The 14694-nt window shown below is 43.2% G+C and overlaps 2 protein-coding genes across 2 annotated transcripts in view; one reads left to right on the top strand and one right to left on the bottom strand.

Moving 5' to 3' along the window:
- BUB1 (BUB1 mitotic checkpoint serine/threonine kinase) overlaps positions 1-11047 on the top strand; it is a 35486-nt gene extending 24439 nt beyond the window's left edge. The window contains 9 exon segments of the mRNA XM_014558331.2: positions 918-1005; positions 3819-4054; positions 5196-5339; positions 8486-8601; positions 8904-9065; positions 9240-9397; positions 9496-9670; positions 10202-10308; positions 10683-11047. Of these exon segments, the coding sequence (XP_014413817.1) occupies positions 918-1005; positions 3819-4054; positions 5196-5339; positions 8486-8601; positions 8904-9065; positions 9240-9397; positions 9496-9670; positions 10202-10308; positions 10683-10878 (1382 nt within the window). The 3' untranslated portion in view covers positions 10879-11047.
- A 1891-nt stretch (positions 11048-12938) lies between these two features.
- Positions 12939-14694, bottom strand: part of LOC102507960 (two pore calcium channel protein 1) — a 33811-nt gene continuing 32055 nt past the window's right edge. Inside the window, exon 19 of the mRNA XM_032469557.1 lies at positions 12939-14424. Within this exon, the coding sequence (XP_032325448.1) occupies positions 14279-14424 (146 nt within the window). The 3' untranslated portion in view covers positions 12939-14278. The remainder of the gene's footprint in view (positions 14425-14694) is intronic.

Below are 14694 nucleotides of genomic sequence, written 5' to 3'. Positions count from 1 at the left end.
AGACCTAAACATTTTTAACTAAGGAACAAAAATTTTTTTCTTAGAGTGCTAACCAAATATGTTATCTTTCTTTCCTGAATTTTAAAGGAAGGTTTAGTTGAAACTTGGACAAGTGCTATCACAAACTTGCTACTTCAATTTTTAAAAATGTAAAATAAAGCCTTTTCATCTGGAAAACTTAACCTGTTTAACAGTCAAGAGTCTTTCAAAAAGTCAATATTGGTTTTTCTTAGAGTGTTTGCCCCTTTGGTTGTGCAAGCAGAAGCCAGTGTTCTAGCACTAAGAAACTTTAGCACCTGCTCCGTGGGGCCATGTCTGATAGAGTTTAGGTCCCGTGTGGTGCTTGGCTCTGCACTCTGTCAGCATCGCTTGGGAGACGTGTACTCTGTATTTCTGCCCTGTCTAGTTTGTCTCTCCTTAGATAGACTTTTTTTTTTTAATTAAAGGGAGTAGTAGTAAGTACTGCCAGTAAGTACTGATGTAAATACTAAATCAGCTCAGTCAACTAAACATGGACTGAATAAGGCAGCTTAGACTGAAAGACACTAAGACCTCTGCCTCCGAAAGTGTGCAGCCTTTTATTCTCTGTGTCCTTGTCATCAGGTTCTCCCAGAGCAGGGTGTGCACTGCCACCATTCCTTCCTGTGGCCTGTCATCCTGTCCACAGGGGACCTGCTGCTCTCTGGACTCTTTTAAAGGGTTGTGTAGGTTAAATGTATAAGGTCGAAACATTCACGTATAGTAGTAGAATTTTTTTAATTGACTTATTCCCATTTTTTAAATATAGCACATTTTGCCATGGAACTCTATTTGAAACTATAATGAAGGTCAGTGTAAAAAGGAACTCTGGACTTTGTAACCATCTGAAATCATACGGGTGTGTGTAATGTCTGTCTCTGATTTTCTGTATATTTCAGAAAATGTGATGGCAAGACAGTACACCCATGTGACGTTGGATTCTTGTGAAGGAAACACGGTGGAACCTTCAAAAGAGGGAAAGTGCAGGTATTGTGGGGGGTGCACGTGGTGCCCTCACTCTCCATCTTCATTCTAGCTTTGCTTTCTAAGCTGTAAGGGAAAACCTCATTCCAGCCCTTGAAGGCTGCTAGAGTTTTTACTGATTTGCAGCTTTCAGTCGGAAGGTGTTCTCTGTAAATATGAATAGAATGATCAACCTGAGCACTGGTGCATCAGGGCAGTGAGGGAGGCAGCTGGAGTCTCACAGAATCCCTGGGGGCACCGTCTCTGTGACTGATGTCAGTGACGTGGGAGCAGAACTGCAGACACTCTTACCAGTCAGAGACCGTGACACTTAAAGACTACGTGAGCAGCACGTGGTTGCTTCCTCATACCCATTATAATTGAGAAAATCAGTAACTTTCTTTTAAGAGGAGGAAGATAGAATGTTTAAGCCTCTTAGGTTTTGGTGCAGGGTGCAGACTTACTGTACATACATTCATGCTTTGCAGACGTAAAATTCACCGTATTTGAATAGTCTGGTAAATGTAATAGACGCTGGTAGGAGCTACAGCCTTGTGAGTATTGGGCCTGTTCCTGCACGGGGCTTTCCATGCACTGCACCCTTTAATTAACCCTTACAGTGACTTCAGTTGTAGGAACCGTCCTTTTCTACAGTTACAGAAGAGGAAACCAGGGTGAGTGGGCTAAATAAACGGCCTAAAGTCGTACACCTTCTAGTTTGCAGCCCCGGAATATGAACCCGTGTCTCTGATCTCAGAACTCTTGTTCTAACCACTACGCTGCACAGCCTCTTATTATCAAAAACCTCTTGAGCTAAGACCCCAGTAAATAAATGACTGGATAAAAGGACATGTGCAGAACTTATAAAAGAAAAAAAGAGTGAATAAACATAAGGAAAAAGGTTAACTCACTAATACTAAAATTAATGCAAATTAAATAGACTTTACCTTTTAATCTAAAATTCTACCTGACGGGCATAGTCTCTTACTGCCCACAGGGATCTTCCTGTGTGCAGCTGAACTCTTGCCTCATGGGACGACCATAGGCCACACTTGGCATAAGAGTAATTTAGAAGTACACAGGACAGAAATCTCAGTCAGCAGCAGGGTAATGCTGTCCAAGAAACTGTTGTTTTTGACCCCATGCAACAGTTAAGCTGCAAAGAAACAAGACTCACTTAGGACCCAGGGACAGAGGCTTCCCTAGCTTTGAAGCCTCATCTCCTGGGAGTGAGTGGCTCTTGTGACACTGCATGGATTTGGTTTCCAGGGTCCCCACAAGGGACAGGCCCATTACAGGGGTCATCACGCCTGAGCCTGGGGCTCTGGGTTCTCCGCGCATGTTCACAATTCTTCCAAGCTAGATACAGTTACTTTTTACCATAAGTAATAATGACAGTGATATTCCTACCTGTGTAGTTTTTGGTGGAGGAGAAGAGCTAGAAAGTTAACCAAAATTCACATTTTTATAGAAAAGGGAAAATGATTTTATTAATCATTCCTGCACCCACAGTGATGTGGGCGCTCATGTTGCTTGTAGTCATGTGCATGGGTTTGGAAATGTCTGTTTTGTTGTGATACAAAATACTGGAAGTATGTTCCGTGGCTCAGAGGCAGGGAAGCCTACACCCCCTGGGTTAGATGGTGTACAGTCACTAAAATCCACAGGAGGACTCTGGAGAAACCTGGCAGACACCACCTTTCCCAGGTGGTCGGGGTCAGCATCACCAGTGGTGGCTCGTGGTGACGCTGTGCAGGAGATGCCATCTCACCTCTGTGCTGCTCTCCCCAAACCAGCACTCACAGTCTAGTCATGAGAGAAATAGGAGAGAAACCCAGACTGAGGGGCAGTCTACAAAATAGCTGGCCAGCACTCCTTGAAACTGGCAGAGTCTTGGGAAACTAGGAAAGACTAAGAAATTGTCAGGGGAGAGGAAAGTAAGGAGGCTGACAGCTAAATGCAACGTGGTGTCCACCACCAGATCCTGGAGCAAACACGGGGCCTTGTGGAAAAACTGGTGAAATCAAACAAGGTCTGGAGGTTAGTTCATAGTAATATAACAAATGTTGGCTTACTGATTTTGATGGAAGAGCCACTATAATGTGAGATGGTAACATTAGAGGAAATTGGGCAAGGAGTATATGGAAATTCTCTATTATCTTTGCAGCAGCTTCTTAGATCTAAAATTATTCCAAAATTTGTTTATTTTTTAAAAAATTCACAGTAAGAAAAATGCCTGTGGCAAGAAGTAAAAATGCAACATGAAGTTGCATGGCAAAAACACCATGCGTGTTGGTTTGAAGATTAAAAATGAATGTTTGCATGTAGGTAAATTCACAAATATGGAATCCATGAATGATGAGCGTCAGGTGTGCGCATGCACGTGCGTGTGTGTGTGTAAATGTACTGTGGTTAGGATGTTGGATTATGGCTGACATTTTCTGTTTGTCTCAGTCTTATGAAACAAGCTGTTTTGGGAATAAAGGTAAACATTCAGTCTCGAGTACAGTAGTGATGCTTAGGAGACAGCTTGGGGAATAAACCCATTCCTCCCAACATTTGCCCCTAAAGAATATCCAGTGTATCACCTCATCTGTTTATCTAACATTTTACCATGTTTTTTATTTGATTTCTATTCATATTGTACTAGTTGTGTATTTGCATATATTTGTTTGTCTGAAGAAAATGTTTTAACCAACTCTTTTTGAAGCAGCTTTGAAATGTCATTTCTAGAATAAAAAGGAAACTGTTTTGTGGGACTTTTATGTGACCAAACCCAATAGGCTTCTAATCACTTGTGTTTTGTTTCCTCTTCTCTGTCCCTTTAACACATGCAGTCCAGTTCAAGAGAAAAGCCTGGAACCAGCGTTCCCCACAGAGCTTCCTTCGGCATCCCTGCTCCGCCTGGGCCAGCCTTCTGCAGCCGTGCTGACCAGCGAGGCAGAGCGGGGCCTCGAGGCTTGTAAACTCACAGACCCTGACTTTGTCACTGCAGAGGGCCCATCAGACACCAGCGTGAGGCCCCAGGCGGGACAGATGCAGATCGGTCCACTCAGGAATATCGATGTTCCAAGTATGAACAGATGCTCAATCTTAATTGCTCCCCAGGATGAGGACAGTAGCCTGGTTCAAGCTACCCCATGAAAGGAGCTCAAAGAGCAGGGACTGGAATGTCGCTGAGTAGGACACAAATTTAGACAAGACTTGTGTGCCATATCACGAGGCAGCACAGCAGTAGCATACGCGAAGGACTGATTTAATTTGTTTTAATTTTAAAAGGAATCAAAATATCTACTGTTGGAGGGAATTGGAACTGGAGGGCCCACTATGTGCCAGGCATTTTATCTAATCCTGTTATCCCCATTTTACAGAAAAGTAAAGAGGCTCAGGATTAAAGGACCCCAGCCCCGCCCCCAAGGTTACGCCGAAATGGTCTTGCATAGTGGTTCAGACAGACTGGAGACAGACTAGCTGGATTCTAATCCTGGGTCCCCTTCTTAGGCTGCCCTGTGATCTTGACCACGATTATTTCAATTCTCTGTGGCCCTCATTTCTATAAAGGGGCGGCGATGATGGTACTGCTAAGAGCCTGTTCTGAGGACGGGTGAGTTACTAAACAGCACATGCTGAGAGCAGTGCCCCACGTCTGCTTAGCACTAAGTAGGTGTTCATCAGGTTGGATTCATCTTTGATTAACTGCCACTGACAATTTTTTATAGCATTCTAAATTGGAAGGAAACTTTTCTTCCCTTTAGAAATGGTTTCTCTGTGTGTCTTTGTGGACCCAAAGTACATCTCATACATACAGACTGAACATAGGCAATCTAAGTGTTAGAAGGCAACGTGCTTTATGAATAGAAGCGGAAAATCACTTTAAAAAGTATATATCTGAGCAGGTTGGAGTAACTCATCTCCAAGTCTGCCTTTAAGACATGTGCCCATAATTGTGTTAAAGGCAGGATCTAGGACAGATGCCCTTGGTGTTGATTTCCTTTGCACAACTGAATATTGATCACATCTGTAGATCTTAAATGACAAATAGTGGACTATTTGACTTTTGAAAATGGTGGTTTATTATTTGAATCAATGCTCTTTAAAGATAAGGCTTTTGAAAGCTCATTTAATGAAATGTCTCTACTTGCTTTATCTGTAATTCATTTGGTAAAATTCTTGGGTACTGAATTCATTTTCTTTTTTGTTCTTGTTCCTTTAAGACTTCACTATTGAGGATCCTTGGGATGAGGAGTTGATTCTCAAACTTCTGTCTGGGCTTCCTAAACCAGTGACTTCCTATCCAAATACTTATGAATGGCATTGTAGACTTCCAGCCATCAAGCCCAAGACTGAGTTTCAATTGGGTAAGAACCATATGGGTAATAAAACTTCAAGTCTTTTCTCATCATGGAAAGGTGATGATAACTGGTGTGTGTTTCTCCTCCTGGCCCCACCCCACCCCTCCACCCCTACTCCTACTTCCAATAAAAGAGTTTATCTGTAGTATTAAGAACAGTCTGTTAAGCCATGACTGGGGTTCTGATTGCTGTTGGGACTATAACTTTTAAAAGGCAAATCTTCTTGTGAGTCTGTCCATTTTTGCCTCGCTATTTTGATGCTCTGTTCTTAGACTCAGACCCATTGAGAACTGTTACGTCTTCTTGGAGAACTGACCCCTGTATCATTATGTAATGCCTTTCTTTACCCCTGATAACTTTCCTTACTTTTAAGTCTCCTGTGTCTGAAATTAATACAACTGCTCCAGCTTCCCGTTGATTAACGTTAGCATGGTGTATCTGTCTCCACGCCTTTACTTTTAATTTATCTGTGTCTTTGTATTTAAGGTGTGTTTCTTGTAGACGGCGTGTAATCGGGTCTTGTATTTTTATCTCATGTGATGGTTGGATTAGTATCTACTGTGTTTGTTCCTATTTTCGACTCATTGCCCTTGTTCTTCGTTTCCTTTTTTGTCTTTCAGTCTCCTTCTGCCTTCTCTGCTCTTAATTACTTATAGAATTCCATTTTCTCTCTTCTCTTAGGGCATCAATTATACTTCTTTTTTTCTTTTTTTTTTGGTGGTTGCCCTAGAGTTTGCAGTGTACATTTACGAGTAATCCGTGCCTACCTCCCAGCAGCACTGTCCCACCTCACAGCAGCAGAGCCCCTTGCCACAGGATGCCACCAGTGCCTCCCTCCTCTCCCTCACGGCACCCCTGTCGCTCATGTCACTCACCCACAGGCTGTACTTAGCAAACACGTTGTTGCTATTATGTTGAACAGTTATCTGTTAGATCAACTAAGAATAAGAAAAATAAAAGACTTTATCTTCATCTAGTCCTTTTCCTACACTTTTCTGATCTGAGTTTTCATGTTTTTCATTTTATTTTTCTCTCTGCACTTCAGTTTGGGAAGTTTCTGTTGCGTGTTGTCAGGCTCAGACTCCTTCCCAGCCACGTACAGCCTGCTCATGAGCCCAGCAAAGACTCTCCATGTGTGTTATGATCCTTCTTTATTTCTAGCCTTTCCTTTTGACTCCTTCTCAGAGTTTGTATTTGCCTGCTTTCGTTGCCCATCTCTTCTTGCATATTGTCTACTTTTTTCGTCATAGCCCTTAGCATATTAATCGTAATTTTTTTTTGATTCCTGGTCTTATAATTACAAAATCTTTTCCCTATGTGTGTCTGGTTCTGATACTTGCTCTGTCTCTTCAAGCTGTGTGTTTTGTCTCTTAGTATGACTTGTAGTTTTTAATAGAAGCCAGAGATCATATTCTGGGTGAAAGGAACTAAGATGAATAGGCCCTTAGTGTAAGGTTTATGCATATCTGGTTTGGGATTAGGCTGTGTTTACTATTTGCTGTTGGCTGTAGGTATCAAAGGCTAAAATTCCCCTTTGTGTCCTTATTTCTATCTCCCCTCTTGTCCTTGGGTTTCCCTAGAGGCTTGTTCTTAAGTGAGGTCTGAGACATTGGTTCTTCCTGTTGTAACAGCCCCCCTCCACTCCCTGTGCCCCCGGCAATGGCTTCAGTGGTGCTGTCTGCTCGTGGGCCTCTGCCCCGGCAAGCTGCTATTCTGTGTATTTTCCTGTCTGTCCCCTCAGTTTGGGGGCAACGGTTTCCCTGTGACCTCAGTTCTCTAACAGATCTAAGGACAGTTGTTGATTTTTAGTTCGTTTAGCTTTTTCTTACCATGAGGGTAGAGTGATAACTTCCAAACTCCTTATATGCTGCTAGAAACCAGGAAGCTCCTTTTTTATACTTGATTTTAAACATGTGATTCTTTTTTTAAAAAACTGACCATCTTTTACAACTTTACCTCTGTGGTCTTTCTCCCCAAACCAGCAACCCCAGCATTACTGAAAAATATCAAAACAAATGCAGTTTGAGGGGCATTCTGCAACTTACCTGACCAGTGAAACAAAAAGCTAGAAACTGTCACAGCCTAGTAGCAGCTGAAGAGGCTTGATAAATGTGTCCTAGAACATTAGGGGAAAATTAGTGAAATCGGAATGAAGTGTGGAGTTTAGTTAGCAGCAACATTCCAGTGTTGGTTCTCATTTGTTACAAGAGTACCGTGGTCATGTAAAAGTTAACAGCAGGGGAAACTGGGTGCAAGACATGCAGAAACTCTATCTTTGCAACTTTTCTATAAATCAAAAAATTTTCTAAAATAGAAGGTTTATTGCATAAATTTTTTTAAATTCTCCATTAGAAATACTGGTACAATTATACCCTGCCCTTTCTACTCTGATGTAAAACACTCGGACTTCCCAGCAGCATGTTAGAGCTCCTTCAGTACTTCGCAGAGACTGCTTGTGCTCCTTCTGACATCACAGCCGTACCACCAAGTCGGCAGCACAGGGATGACCCCTTTGAATCTGAGGCCCCTGGTGAAGAGAGGACGGCCGCCCGAGGTCCTGCTGCAAAGGGACAGCCGGGCCCGCGGTGCTGCTCCTGCTCCTCCGTCACCTCCCTTTAAAACAGGGCTCCTTCGCTGTCTGATATCACTTATATGTGGAACCTAAAAAGTACAGCAAACTAGTGAATATAATAAAGAAGACAGACTCACAGACACAGAGAACAAACTAGTGGTTCCCAGTGGGGAGAGGGAAGGTGGGAGGGGAGTAAGAGGAACAAACGACTGGCTATAAAGTAAGCTACAAGGATGTATTGCACAGCATGGGGAGCGCAGCCCATGTTTCACAATAACTGTAAGTGGAGCAGAACCTATAAAGATTGTGAACCACTGTACTGACCACCCATGACCTATGTAATGCTGTACATCAACTATACTTGAATTAAATAAATAAAAGAAATAGAAAAAGGGGCTATTTTATGGCAGGTATTTTCTTAACTTTTGTGTAAGACTGGAAAAATATTTCCTAAGGGAGCAATATCCATTTTTATTTATTAAAGCAATTCAAGCACCAAGAAAAATGTACAAACACTTCATTTTGGAAAATCTTTAGTGCTTTGAGCCTTCTCTTCATTTTGACATTTCTGTCTTCTCAGGTTCTTTGCTGGTCTATGTTGATCACCTGCTGGGAGAAGGGGCCTTCGCCCAAGTCTATGAAGTTACCCACGGGGATGTGAACGACAGCAAAAATAAACAGAAATTTATTTTGAAGGTAGATGATCTGTACAATATAGAAATGAATTTTAGAACTTGAGTTTGCCAGCCTTTTTTTTTTTTAAGATGATGGTTTCATTTAGGTCTAATGTCAGCACTTAAGAAACAAAACTATCCCACAAAGAAGATTCAGAAGCGCCTCGCCACTTAAGTCACCCTGCAGCAAGTCCCGCACTGCGGCGGCCGTTCCTGGCTTGTCAGCACCTCCCACCCCACGTCCTTGATTGGACTGAAGTTGCTTTCTTGCCGTCATTTTCCAGAATGTGAGCTGGGTATGAATGTCACATGCCTGATTTGCAGGTCCAGAAGCCCGCCAGCCCCTGGGAGTTCTACGTGGGGACCCAGCTGATGGAGAGACTGAAGCCAAGTGCGCGGCACATGTTCATCAAATTCTACTCTGCCCACCTGTTCCAGAACGGCAGCGTGTTGGTCGGCGAGCTCTACAGCTACGGGACACTCTTAGTAAGTGTGTTCACTTTGAGGACGTGAATCTGAAGCACATTTTTGGCTTGTGCCTTGATATACCTTTTTCTAATTGGAGCTTTTATTGGAGTAGCGAGGTGGGCAAAGCGCTTGACTTAAACTTCCGTTAATCCTATGCAGCCAACTCAGGACTCCACTTTCCACTGTTTCTAGAATGCTGTCAACCTCTATAAAAATACCCCCGAGAAGGCAATGCCACAAGCCCTAGTCCTCTCTTTCGCTATCAGAATGCTCTCCATGATTGAACAGATCCACGGCTGCGAGATCATCCACGGAGACATCAAGCCAGACAACTTCATTCTCGGAAACAGGCAAGTGGTGCATTTGCAACGGGTTCCCTTACCGTTTCCCCGGCCGTCTCTCACTGTCTGTGCTCACGCAGCCTGACCCTTGTTTGTGTTTGATGTAGATTTTTGGAACAAGACGGTGAAGATGATGATCTATCTGCTGGCTTGGCACTGATTGACCTGGGTCAGAGCATAGACATGAAGCTCTTTCCAAAAGGAACTGCATTTACGGGAAAGTGTGAAACATCTGGGTTTCAGTGTATTGAGATGATCAGTAACAAGCCCTGGAACTACCAGGTAGAGACTAAAGTGAGAGACCTGAAAACGTTTCGCTCACTGTATTTGCAGAATGAGTTTGGGCCCCTAGTTAGTCTGAGCTGGCCTAGTCTTCTTCTGTCCTTGGATTTAGACCAAGCTCCAGAGTTGTCAGTTACAAACACGTCACACCACAGGAGGGTTGAGGTGCAGTGAGAGAACGCAGCCCGCCCCCCGGGAAGGAGCTGGGAGGACTTCCTAGCGGATTGATGTGTTTGCCTCCGTGTGACAACCTGAAGGACACAGGAGCTCAAGAAAAACAGAGCTTCCCAAGACGCTGCCTCAGGAGGCGGTGGGTGATCTGCTGTCCATGGAAGCCTCCAGCAAAGCCTAGAAGCATTCATGGGGCATGGCAGTGAGAGGGCTGGCACACAGCTTCTACAGTTCTTTAGGAATGGAATCCTCTGCTTATTTATTTGCTGTGATTTCTTGTATCTGCTGCACAAGTTAGACAGCGTAATATACTCATGTAAATTACTATCTTGGTCACCAATACCCGTGTTTTCTTTATAGATCGATTACTTTGGAGTTGCCGCAACAGTGTACTGCATGCTTTTTGGCACTTACATGAAAGTGAGACATGAAGGGGGCATCTGGAGGCCTGAAGGTCTGTTTAGAAGGTGGGTATTAGCATCAGCGCTACAGTGAAAAGAACAAATATAGTAGAATGTTGGGCTCCACCTGGTGGAAGATGGCTCTTTGCCCCCGCGTGGAAACTCAGGCCCTGGGACATGTGATAAAATAGCAGAGTCCTGGGCCCCAGGTGCAGCGAGCAAGCTAAGTACCTCTGTGTCTCCATCTGTAACTTGTGTGGAACAAGGTGTGTGTAGATATTTAATTGGATCTTTAATTTCTCTTATTTATAATAGAGTCAACATTTCCATTCTTAATGCATTAAGTTGTGTTTAGGTACAGTGAAGTCAGAGGCTTAAGAGTGGGGTCCCTGCATGCTGAAGGCTGCATTTCATTCTTCCTTTCTGCTTTGTCCCTCCAGGCTTCCTCATCTGGATACGTGGAGTGAATTTTTCCACATAATGTTGAATATACCAGACTGTCATCATTTTCCATCTTTGGATTTGTTAAGGCAAAAGCTGAAGAAAGTACTTCAAGAACACTATGCAAACAAGATTAAGACCCTACGTAACAGGCTAATTGTGCTGCTCTTAGAATACAAGCGTTCTCGAAAATAAAATGTGGACCCTCCCTGAAAGTCACTTTGCAGACGCTGCCTGCCGGCTCTGAGCCCTGGTGTTTCCACACTTACTGTTCATGTGAATGTTTCTTAAAAATTAAGTCCACAAAGTATATCCATGTGACATAGTTTTTACAAATATTTCAATAAAATACGCAACGCGTTAAGTCCCTGTGCATCAGGCTGACTGACTGGGCCGCTCTTGGGATACAGGCCTTCGTGAGGGTAATCTGGACGTGGACGTTCTCTAACATCACTGACCTGTTTGTTCACTCTAAGCCGAAAAAGAAAAAAGCCAAGGCAGTTTTTTTTCCCCAAATTGGAGAGTTTATATTTGTATAAAATACACAAAAATTCCCCAGATATATCCAGCAGACTTTAAGTTTTTATGAATAAAATTTGCCTGTCCTTTATGGTACCTCTTCTTCATTGCTACCCACGGGAAGTATTGCAGGTATAAATCTTAATTAAGCCTCTTCGTTTTTTCAAAGTACACTCGAAAGCTCAGATCTTGAAAATAGTTATCTAAGCCCTGTAAACCATTAATTGGCTCTAAAATTAAAGAAGCCAACTTAGCGTTTATTGACTTTTAAGGCCAGAAGGGCCTATAACCTGAGCTGACCTTACCCCCCGCCCCCTTCCTTAGCACTATGATGGAAACAAAGGTGGCGGGACACCCACTCCAAGAAGACACAGTGATCTCCGCCTCCCCCCACCCTCGTTCCCAGCCACCAGGTCCCCATTCCAGAGGCGACCTCGGCCTACTTCTGTGTATCTTTCCAAAAATTATTCCATGCATATATCTATTTATATAATGTTTTGACACAACTAGCACAATTCTGCCTTTTTTCACTTACTGTACAGTGGAGAGTGTAAGCACATGTCGAATGGTTTCGTTCTTCTTAATGGCTGTGTGATATTTGGTTATGTGGTAGAAAGTCATAGTCTGTCGTGTAAAATCCTAGAGGTGAAATTGCTGGGTCAAAGGTGACTGCATGTAAAATTTTGTATCGACAGTCCAAGTTGCCCCAGGAGGGCTGTGCCCGCAGGTGTTGAAGTCTGTTCCGCCCACATCTGCTCACAGGACAGGTCAGGCTCTTTGACCCTTGCCTCTTCGACAGGTGACAAAGAGGTGTTTCCTTATGGTCTTCACTTGCATTCATTAGGTCAAGTATATTTGTATGTTCAAAAGCTATGTTTTTTCTTTATCTGTGAACGCTCTTCTTTGTCCACTTTTGGCTTGGATTGCTCTTTTTCAGGTTAACTTGTAGGACCCCTTTGTATTTGTGGCACAAATTGTCCCAATTTGTCATCTATCTCTTGACTTTTAAGATTTCTGTCACCAGGAAGAATTTTTTTCTTTAATTTTGTTTTGTACTCTGATTTATGAAGTTTTTAAGACTTTTTTTACTTTTGTGTCTCAAAATGCTATCTTCAATTGAGAAATAAGAAGAAAAATGTCTTCTAATGTTTTTATATTAGTACTGATTTAAATACTTAGGACTAAACTTTTGGTTGTTATTTTAAATCAGATGTCAGTTTTTCATTTTTTTTTTCTAGCTGGTACTTTGAATATATGATGCCTATTAATTTCTGTAAAAAGCTTTTCAGTTGGTTCTGTAGAAGTTTCCAAGTAAATAACCATCACTATGAAAATGCTGCTTGTTTCATGTCTTTGCCAATTTTTTGCGCCTGATTTTTCTCTTGCCTGTGCCCAGGACCATGAGAGGTGGGCCGTCAGGGGCGATGCTGCACATCTCATCTCCTGCTCTAGGGGGCGCTCTTCCCACGTTTATCCACTAACTAGCCTGAGGTAGGCTTTTTCAATCACGTTGAAGAAGTATCCATCCATTTCTTTTTACAAACGTAAACTGTAACACTACTTGACAGTGTTTTCGCCCCACGTTCCATCTGTGTTGGTCCAGCTATGTGCCACTCCCCTGTATGAATGTACCATAATTCATTTACCCATTCCTCTATTTAGAGACAATTAGTTTCACAACTTTATTGCTACAAAAAAATGAGTGCAGATACAAATGTGTCTGCAGGATAAATTAATAGAATGAGATTCCAAGTAGGTTTTTATTTTGAAAATGAAGAATGTATAACCTATACAATTGATTACACACACAAATTAGAAGGCAGTTGAAAATGATCTGGAAACAGACCTCATCCAACAAACCAACGTTAAATTTACTCTTAATTAAAATGTCAAAACAGCTGAGCACTGATAAAGCCAGATTTGTGGGATTTTTTTTTCCCCCTCTTGAAAATGTCTGTTTTCAAAGGAAACTAGACTAAAGAAGATAAGGGTGCTGTCTTACTAAACAAAGACCTAAATGTGTGTCCATGAAAGGCAGCCGTGGGTGCCTTTGCTCTTGAGCAAGGAGACTCCTGGCCTTGCTTCCAGCCCTGTTGACATGTCCTGTGTCCCCGCCAGCCCGTCTGCTGTTCCTGAATCTTCAGCTTATATCACAGCCAAGACACCCTCCGCCATCCACACCAGCAACCTCAGTCTGCCCACCTGGTGCCCAGGCTATGCCAAGGGCTCCCGTGACATCAAATTAATCTGATTTCCTGGCTGCAGCCTTGTCCCCAGAGGAAGGCTCAGTCCAAACAAGTCACTTTAAGCACTTCAAGCAAGTAGGTTGGTTTGGGGTTTTTTTTTTTTGTCTGTTGCACAACAATGTGGATCCACTTAAAACTACACTTAGAAATGGTTATAATGGTACATTTTATGTTTTGTATTTTACCACAACTTAAAATGTTTTAAATAAATAAAATAAATCCCTTTAATCTTCTGGAAGAAGTAGGTCACTGTGCCGAGAGGTCTCCAGCTGGGGAAGGAGACCTCAGAGAGCAACTTGCTCAACATCTTGCTATAATTGTAATTTAATTAAACTTTGAAAGCCTCCCCTGAAAAAGAAGCAACTGTGACAGAATTTTATCTTTACATTCATATTTTTCTCCATTTTGAATGAACACTGCATCTAAAAGCTACTGTACTGGATGGAACATATCCCTTCAGTATATTTAAGTATTCAAAATTCACTCAGGTAAGACTAATGCAGTCTTCATTTAATAAAATAGCAAAATATCATATAAAAATAAAGCTTTTATATCCCATTGAGAGGACATCCCCAAGTACATACATATGTGTAAATGCCCCCCGCAGCCTCCACACAGATTTTCCTCTCCTTCTACTATCAGCCCTAGAAATGACCCCAGGGGACACAGGGGGCCGGCCGCTCAGGACAGGGGAGGCCGATTCACAGGTTTATCAGAACACAGAAGGGAGCCTGGGCTGGAAGAGTGATCTCTAGGCAGTGGATGCAAACAGCAGCGACAGTTTATCTTGGCTTCCAGCTGCGGACACGTGGGACCTGGCAGGCCCTGGATCAGGCACTGTTTTCAAAACTGGGATTCTTGGGGTATATGTCAGCAGGAGAGAAGTTCAGAATCTCCTCCAAGGAAGGGCCTTCTTCCCCTGGAGCAATTTCAGACTCAAACATCTGCTGCAGCAAGGCGTCCACAGTCCTGTACTCTGGGAGGAAGGAGAATGAGCCACGTGGGACCCGCATGTTGCCGTCAGAGGGGCGCATCCAGCCCTGCAGAGCTAGGCTTCCCTGAAGGAAGGCCTCTGAGCTCCCCAGCCACGGCAGGCTCTGGAGACCAAGGAGAAGGTCCTCCTGGAAGGATGGAGGAGGGCGGCCGCCTCTGGGGCAGCGCGCTCACACCCCTCCCCCTGTGAACTCCGCTGTGCTCCAAGGTCTAAGTGTGCAGTAGGGCGGCCCCGCCAGAGCTCAAACTGAGA

This window comes from Camelus ferus, chromosome 28 (assembly GCF_009834535.1).
Source record: "Camelus ferus isolate YT-003-E chromosome 28, BCGSAC_Cfer_1.0, whole genome shotgun sequence".
Lineage (NCBI taxonomy): Eukaryota > Metazoa > Chordata > Mammalia > Artiodactyla > Camelidae > Camelus > Camelus ferus.
Note: the sequence above shows the minus strand (reverse complement) of the source record. Positions and strands in the feature narration are given on the sequence as shown.